At 37.3% G+C, this 8717-nt stretch overlaps 1 protein-coding gene across 7 annotated transcripts in view; it reads left to right on the top strand.

Annotated features, from left to right (window-relative positions):
* PTPN13 (protein tyrosine phosphatase, non-receptor type 13) overlaps nucleotides 1–8717 on the top strand; it is a 196356-nt gene that overhangs the window by 180666 nt on the left and 6973 nt on the right. For all 7 annotated transcript variants that reach the window (XM_014452047.2, XM_023750399.1, XM_023750398.1 and 4 more), the window contains 2 exons: nucleotides 2894–3231; nucleotides 4741–4956. In XM_014452047.2, coding sequence (XP_014307533.1) covers nucleotides 2894–3231; nucleotides 4741–4956 — 554 coding nt within the window. The remainder of the gene's footprint in view (nucleotides 1–2893; nucleotides 3232–4740; nucleotides 4957–8717) is intronic.

Below are 8717 nucleotides of genomic sequence, written 5' to 3' on the forward strand. Positions count from 1 at the left end.
GGGGGTAGTTAGGGGCGACCAGGCAGGCAGGCAGGTGAGCAGTTAGGAGCCAGCGTCCAGGATTGTGAAAGGGATGTCCGACTGCCGGTTTAGGCTGATCCTGTCCCCAGGATCAGGCTTAAACGGGGGGAGATTCTCTCTGAGGGCCCGGATTGGGGGGGGGAAAATTGGGTTGGGGAAAACCCCCCCCCGTTGGCCAAATTTTTGGGCCCCAGGCCCTTTGGGTTAAAAAAAAAACCGGGGGGGGCAAAAACCGTTTGTTAGAAAATAATCAGTGATGCTAAATCAGTATTTTTAAGTCTTTTTAACAGTATAAATTGTCTTTTGGTTGAACAATTTCTTAGTTCATATGTCACAACCAATATCTCTTTATCCCCCTTATTATAAGTTTAGAGAAATGTCTGTGGTATATAATAGCTATATACTAGTATATGTATGTGGCACAATGGTACCACCAGGGTGCATTATTTCAGATACCAGAAGGAAGAAAAAAAATCTTTTTACCCATGTTTGACTCATTATCAAACATTTGATTTTTTAAAAATTATATATAAATATATGTAGGTAGCCAAAATATTAATGTCTAGCAATTTCAATAAAAAGTATCAGCCATATTTGTATATATATTAGCACAATGGATTATACCAGTGGTTGGCAAACTCATTAGTCAACAGAGCCAAATATCAACAGTACAACAATTGAAATTTCTTTTGAGAGCCAAATTTTTTAAACTTAAACTATATAGGTAGGTACATTGTTATTAACTTAATTAGGGTACTCCTAATGCTTAGGAAGAGCCACAGTCAAGGGACCAAAGAGCCGCATGTGGCTCGCGAGCCACAGTTTGCCGACCACAGGATTATACCATATAACACACTGACCCTATCTTTGCCAGGAAGTCATAAATCCAAGGAGAAATAACTGAACTAATAATGACAAATCATGCAATAAATAATAATACAATTGCATTTTTTCTATCAAGATGGAGAACACAAAATTCATTTTGGGAAATTTCTTTTAAGAAGTGAATCTTAGGCCCTAGCTGGTTTGGCTCAGTGAATAGAGTACCAGCCTGAGGACTGAAGGGTCCTGATTGGATTCTGGTTAAGGGCACATGCCCAGGTTGCATGCTCAATCCCCAGTAGGGGGCGTGCAGGAGGCAGCCAATCAATGATTCTCATCATTGATGTTTCTATCTCTCTCTCCCTCTTCCTTCCTCTCTGAAATTAATAAAAATATTTTTTTAAAAAAGAAGTGAATCTTAGCACTTTAAAATGGAATAGATATGGTTTGGCATAAAGTATATGGGAATTATTTCAGGCAAAAAAAAAAAAGAGAGAGAGAGAGAGAGAGAGAAAATGGCTATTATCTCAGAGTCAGAGTGGGATAAGTCATGAGCTCAGAACTGCTGAGTGGGTTTGTTTCTAGGACTAAGAGTTACAAGTCAAGGAATAGAAGGGCAATCAATGGAGGGTTTTGAAAACCATTACTAAGAGTCATAATTTGGGAGTCACAGAAATTACCAGTTAAGTTTATAAATATTTGAAGTAGAAATAATTTCTAATCTATAAATACATACAAATTAATTATCTTGGATAAGATGGCTTATATATACTTTTCACCGGGGCAGCCTGTTCTGAAAGTTTATATTTTGACTATATGAAATTACAGTTAGACAAAGACAAGAGTCTGTATGCCTAGAGAATAAAGTGAGCTCCCTTTTTATTGTGTTTATTATTTTGGCTGCTTATTAAAAAGAATATAGTTTAATTACATGAGCAAGAGTTAATTTTGCCAATTATATAGGTGTCCCAGAAAATGTATACATACTTTGAATGATTACAAAATCAGTGTTTATTAACATACAGTTCTTTTTCAAAATGTAAAAGAATCTACGGAAATGAATTTTTTTTTTTTTTTACAATGCCTGTTTTCAAACTGATGACCATTGGGGTCCAGGCACTGCTGATAATGCGAAGCAGTGGAATTGCAAACATCAAGAATCAATTCGTTCTGTATTTGTGCACCCCAGTCCGTCAACTATTGCCGGTTTTGTACCGTAAACTTTATCTTTTATATATCACCATTAAAAAGTCTAATGGATAAAATGTCTTTGTTCATAGCTTAATCAGGCTTCACTTATTATTTCAAATCAGTTTAACCTGAAAAGGAGTGAAAATTCAGGGAGTTATCAGCTCTTAAAGTGTGTATACATTGTTGGGGGACACCCTGTGTCCCCAAAGAAGTATATACACACTTTGAATAATTATAAAGGCAGTGTGTGTACTTCAACTGTGTTTTCAAACTTCCAGTAGCCTTTTAGGATGCATTTCCTTTGTTCAGAGCTTACTCTGGCTGAAAAGAAAGAAACATCAACTGAGCTATCAGCCTTTGAAGTTTGTATACATGTTTTTGGGACACCCTATATTTGTAATAAGTACTTTAATAGTTTCACAGTGATACTGATTTTTGTCTTATGAGATAATTTTTCAGCATTGTCCTTCATTATTAAATTCATTATTATTGTCATCATTAAAAATAAGGATGGAAAAGAAGTACTAAAGTTGTATTTGTTTCTCTAGTTGTTTAAGAACTTCTAAATGCATTCATTAATTTATTAATTTTAATATCTTCAGCCAGATCTATGTAAATAATATCATGTTGCACATTAAGATGGCAACTTGTAGCATACATGGACAATTGTAGCATAAATGTTTGAGTAAATATAAAATGATTGATCCTACAACTTGAAAATATACCTTTATTGAGATGTTTGTGATTTCGTCTATGGTTATGAGGAATTTGTCATCATCTTTGACTCACTCTGTTTATAAAGCTCTTGTTTAAAAATGCATGAGATAGATGGCTCTGTTTTGTGGTGGTAAATTCACAGATGATGCTACAAGAGTGCCTCTCGGAGATGAAGGTGGATATATCAACGCCAGCTTCATTAAGATCCCAGTGGGGAAGGAAGAGTTCGTTTATATTGCCTGCCAAGGACCTCTCCCTACAACTGTTGGCGATTTCTGGCAGATGATTTGGGAACAAAAGTCCACAGTGATAGCCATGATGACCCAAGAGGTAGAAGGGGAAAAAGTCAAATGCCAGCGCTACTGGCCTAACATCCTCGGCAAAACGACAATGGTCAGCAACAGGCTTCGGCTGGCGCTGGTGAAAATGCAGCCGCTGAAGGGCTTTGTAGTAAGAGCAATGACCCTAGAAGATATTCAGGTGAGGAAAATAAGTCTTTCCATTTGCTAAGGCTTGTCTCCTAGTTGGAATGCAGGCCTGGACCCTTTCCATGATCGTATCAATGTATTTCTCAAAAAAAAGCCAGTGATTTCTTGGTTCCCATTTCAATGGAACTAATGCCACCTATTATTTTTTATCTGATAGAAGTTTAAATGTGACCCTCTTCTTGAATTCTGCCAGTTTCCTCCAGTACACACTGTATTAAAATGAAAATGAGAATACTGGGCTTTTAATGTGATCATCCATCTTTGCTTAGTGATCGCACAGAATGGCTCAGAGGCTGTGCACTGGAGACTCATTTTTAAAAAGTCAAACCTTTAAGTAGACTCAATAAAACTGTTTTTTAAAAATCTTTAAGTAGCAGATATTCTTCCATAAAGGCGTCTTGGGTAGTACATGGACAATTGTAGCATAAATGTTTGTCATTCCAGTAATTCCTACTGTGGCCACCTAACCACTGAATAAATTTAGCTTGAATTAGACAATTGGGTAGACCTTAAGTAAAGCTACTGTTTCTTCACCTCCACGCTTTATTTCACTCCTCCCTCCAGGAATACTAGTTAGGGGTGAGTAATGTGTTTCCAATTGGCGTTTTTGCGCTCTTAAAGAAAGTAGTTTTACTTTCACAGAAACAAAGCATACGAGCATATTCACTCAGTTCTGCTGGCAGCATGTAAATGTAGCCTGAGAATTTCCTTTGTGATTTTTTATTTTTGATTTTACAAAGAATTAAAGTTTATATCTCCTTATTCATTTACACCAGCTTACATTACCTATGCAAGCACCGTTGTTCAATATTTCTTAAATGTTTAATTAAATACTTATTTAATTAAATTAAATTTTAAAAATTAAATATTTATTTAATCAACACATGTTTATAGATTTCAGGCCCTGTTATGGAATTAAGGGATTCAGCAATTAGCACAGACAAAAAAGAAACTGTGACTTCATGGAGCTTACCCTCTAACGAGAGAATACTGGTGCTGTGGAAAACACCACGTGGACATGGTGGGGGGCATTTCAGTCAGGAAGAGGGAGTGCAAAGGCCCTGAGACTGAATTGTGCCTAGTGTTTTTAAAGAACCACAGAGAGATCCCGGTGGCTGGAGCAAGGTGGCCAGGAGGAAATGGTTAGGTCTGAGAGGTAGCTGGGCCAAATTATGTAGGGTTTTTAAGCCAGTGCAATGACTGGCTTTTATCCGGGGTGAGTTTGAAATGGGGCCATTAAAATAAAAAGGTTGTTATCAAAACATATTTTCATTTTGGACTTCCAAAAAGCAGTTTTTACCAATATTTAAAATGTGGATCTAGCGTCCTCCTTGATAAAGGCCCTCCATGTGTTTGTTTGATGGAGTTTTTTTTGTCCCTCATTTTCCTTTGATTTCATCTGATGGAAAAGCTAATTTTGAAAGGATAAAATAATATTAAGAAGTAACTACATGTGAACAATGTAGCATGCCTTTATATACCTATTCTATTGTAATTTTAGACACGAGAGGTGCGACATATTTCCCATCTGAATTTCACTGCCTGGCCGGACCATGATACACCTTCTCAGCCAGACGACTTGCTCACTTTCATCTCTTATATGAGACACGTTCACAGATCAGGCCCAATCATCACCCACTGCAGCGCTGGCATCGGACGTTCAGGGACTCTGATATGCATAGATGTGGTGCTAGGCTTAATCAGTCAAGATCTTGAGGTAAGGACAAGGATAGGCTGAGTGAGCATTCGACCAGAAATAACGGTGGAATCTAACTTTTTATTTTTTTATTTATCTTTATTATTGAAAGTATTACAGATATCCCCTCTCCCCCGCCGTTGACCCCCTCCACCCTGCTCCCTTTCCCTCCCCAGGCCCTTCTGCTAACTATTATCTGTCCGTGGCTATGCATATATAGCATATAAGTTCATTGGTTAATCTCTTTCCATCCCCCACCCCTCCCTCTGGCATACGTCAGTCTGTTCCATGCTTCAATGTCTCTGGATCTATTTTGTCCATCAGTTTATTTTGTTCATTAGATTCCACATATGAATGAGATCATGTGATACTTGTCTTTCTCTGATTGGCTTATTTCGCTTAGCATGATACTCTTCAGGTTCTTCCATGCTGTCTCAAAGGGTAAGAGACCCTTCTTTTTTACAGCTACATAGTATTCCATGGTGTAAATGTACCACAGATTTTTTTTCTTTTTTCTTTTTTTTTTAATTTTGTTTTATTGCTTAAAGTATTACAAAGAGTATTACATATGTCTCCTTTTTTTCCCCCCTTGACCTCCCCCGGCCTCCCCTACCCCCCAGTGTCTTGTGTCCATTGGTTATGCTTGTATGCATGCATCCAAATCCTTCGGTTGATCTCTTACCCCCTCCCCCACCCTCCCCGGCCTTCCCGCTGTAGTTTGACAGTCTGTTCGATGCTGCTCTGCCTCTGTATCTATTTTTGTTCATCAGTTTATAATGGTCTTTATTATCCATAAATGAGTGAGATCATATGGTATTTTTCTTTCATTGATGGCTTATTTCACTTAGCATAATGCTCTCCAGTTCCATCTATGCTGTTGCAAATGGTAAGAATTCCTTCTTTTTTACAGCAGCATAGTATTCCATTGTGTAGATGTACCACAGTTTTCTAATCCATTCATCTGCTGATGGGCACTTAGGCTGTTTCCAAATCTTAGCTATGGTAAATTGTGCTGCTATGAACATAGGGATGCATATATCCTTTCTGATTGGTGTTTCTGGTTTCTTGGGATATATTCCTAGGAGTGGGATCACTGGGTCAAATGGGAGTGCCATTTTTAACTTTTTGAGGAAACTCCATACTGTCTTCCATAGTGGCTGCACCAGTCTGCATTCCCACCAGCAGTGCATGAGTGTTCCTTTTTTTCCGCATCCTCTCCAGCACTTGTCGTTTGTTGATTTGTTGATGATAGCCATTCTGACAGGTGTGAGGTGGTACCTCATTGTTGTTTTGATTTGCATCTCTCGGATGATTAATGACTTTGAGCATGTTTTCATATGTCTCTTGGCTTTCTGAATGTCCTCTTTCGAAAAGTGTCTATTTAGGTCCTTTGCCCATTTTTTGATTGGATTGTTTATCTTCCTTTTGTTAAGTTGTATGAGTTCCCTATAAAGGTTGGAGATTAAACCCTTATCGGTGATAACATTGGCAAATATGTTCTCCCATGCAGTGGGCTTTCTTGTTGTTTTGTTGATGCTTTCTTTTGCTGTGCAGAAGCTTTTTATTTTGATGTAGTCCCATTTGTTTATTTTCTCTTTAGTTTCCAATGCCCAAGGAGCTGTAATGGTGAAGAAATTCCTTCAGCATATGTCTGAGATTTTGTTGCCTTTGGATTCCTCTAGTATTTTTAAGGTTTTTCGTCTTACATTTAAGTCTTTTATCCATTTTGAGTTTATTTTTGTGTATGGTGTAAGTTGGTGGTCTGGTTTCATTTTTTTGCATGTATCTGTCCAATTTTCCCAACACCATTTATTGAAGAGACTGTCTTGACTCCATTGTATGTTCTTGCCTCCTTTGTCAAATATTAATTGAGTATATTGGTTCGGGTCAATTTCTGGGTTCTCTATTCCATTGATCTATATGTCTGTTCTTGTGCCAATACCAGGCAGTTTGAGAACAGTGGCTTTGTAATACAGCTTGATATCTGGTATTGAGATCCCATCTGCTTTGTTCTTCTTTCTCAGGATCGCTGCAGCTATTCGGGGTCTTTTTTTATTCCAGATGAATTTTTGGAGAGTTCGTGCTAGCTCTGTGAAATATGCCGTTGGTATTTTAATGGGAAGTGTGTTGAATTTATAGATTGCTTTGGGTAGTATGGACATTTTAATAATGTTGATTCTACCAATCCATGAACACGGTATGTTCTTCCATCTGTTTATGTCTTCCTCTATCTTCTTTTTTCAACATCCTGTAGTTTTCTGAGTAAAAGAGGTCTTTTACCTCTTTAGTTAAGTTTACTCCTAGGTATCTTAATTTTTTTGGTGTGATGGTAAATGGGATTGCTTTTTTAGTCTCTCTTTCTATAAGTTCACTATTGGTGTATAGAAATGCCATAAATTTCTTGGCGTTAATTTTTTATCCTGCTACATTGCCAAATTCATTTATTAAGTCTAATAGTTTTTTGATGGACCACAGATTTTTTATTCATTCATCAACTGATGGGCACTTGACTGTTACCAGATCTTAGCTATTGTAAATAACACTGCTATAAACATAGGGGTGCATATATTTTTTCTGATTGGTGTTTCAAGCTTCTTCAGATATATTCCTAGGAGTGGGATCACTGGGTCAAATGGCAGTTTCATTTTTAATTTTTTGAGGAACCTTCACACTGTTTTCCACAGTGGCTGCACCAGTAATTGAATTCTAGTTTCATGCCCTTGTGATCCGAGAAGATGCTTGATATGATTTCAATCTTCTTCAATTTGTAGAAACTTAGTTGGTGTCCTTACATGTGGTCTGTCTTTGAGAATGTCCCATGTGCACTTGAGAAGAATGTATATTCTGCAACTTTGGGGTGAAATGTTCTGCAAATGTCAATTAAATGTATTTGATCTAGTGTGTTATTTAGGGTCTCTGTTTTCTTGTTGATTATTTTGTCTAGAAGATCTATCCATTGATGTCAGTAGGGTATTAATAAGTCCCCTACTATGAGTGCACTGCTATTTATCTCTCTCTTAAAATCCTCCAGAAGTTTTCTTATATATATGGGTGCTCCTATATTGGGTGCATATATGTTTACAGGGTTATAGCCTCTTGTTGTATTAATCTGATTATTATTATGAAGTGGCCTTCATTGTCTCTTGTTATGGCCTTCACTTTGAAGTCTATTTTGTCAGAAATGAGTATTGCTACCCCAGACATTTTTTTCATTTCCGTTTGCATGGAAAAATTTTTCCCATCCCTTCACTTTCATCCTGTGTGAGTCTTTTGTTCTGAGGTGAGTCATGTCTTCTTATCATGTTTTCTTATCCAGCTACCCTATGTCTTTTGATTGGAGCATTTAATCCATTTACATTTAAGGTTATTATTGATAGGTATTTATTTGTTGCCATTTTTATTATTTATGCCTATGTTCCTCTCTTTCTCTTTACTTCTTCTTCATCTTACAACAGTCCCTTTAGCATTTCTTGCAGTGCTATTTAGTGGTGATAAACTCTTTTAGGTTTTTTTGTCTGCGAAGCTATTTATTTCACCTTCAATTTTGAATGATAGCCTCATTGGATAGAGTAGTCTTGGATTCAGTCCCTTGCTTTTCATTACTTTGTATACTTCATTCCAGTCCCTTCTGGCCTAAAGTGTTTCTACTGATAAATCAGCTGACAGTCTAATGGGAGCTCCCTTGTAGGTAACTTTATGTCTCTCCCTTGCAGCCTTTAAGATTCTTTCTTTGTCCTTAACGTTTGCCATTTTAATTATGGTGTGTCTAGGTGTGGGTCTTA

This window comes from Myotis lucifugus, unplaced genomic scaffold (assembly GCF_000147115.1).
Source record: "Myotis lucifugus unplaced genomic scaffold, Myoluc2.0 scaffold_12, whole genome shotgun sequence".
Lineage (NCBI taxonomy): Eukaryota > Metazoa > Chordata > Mammalia > Chiroptera > Vespertilionidae > Myotis > Myotis lucifugus.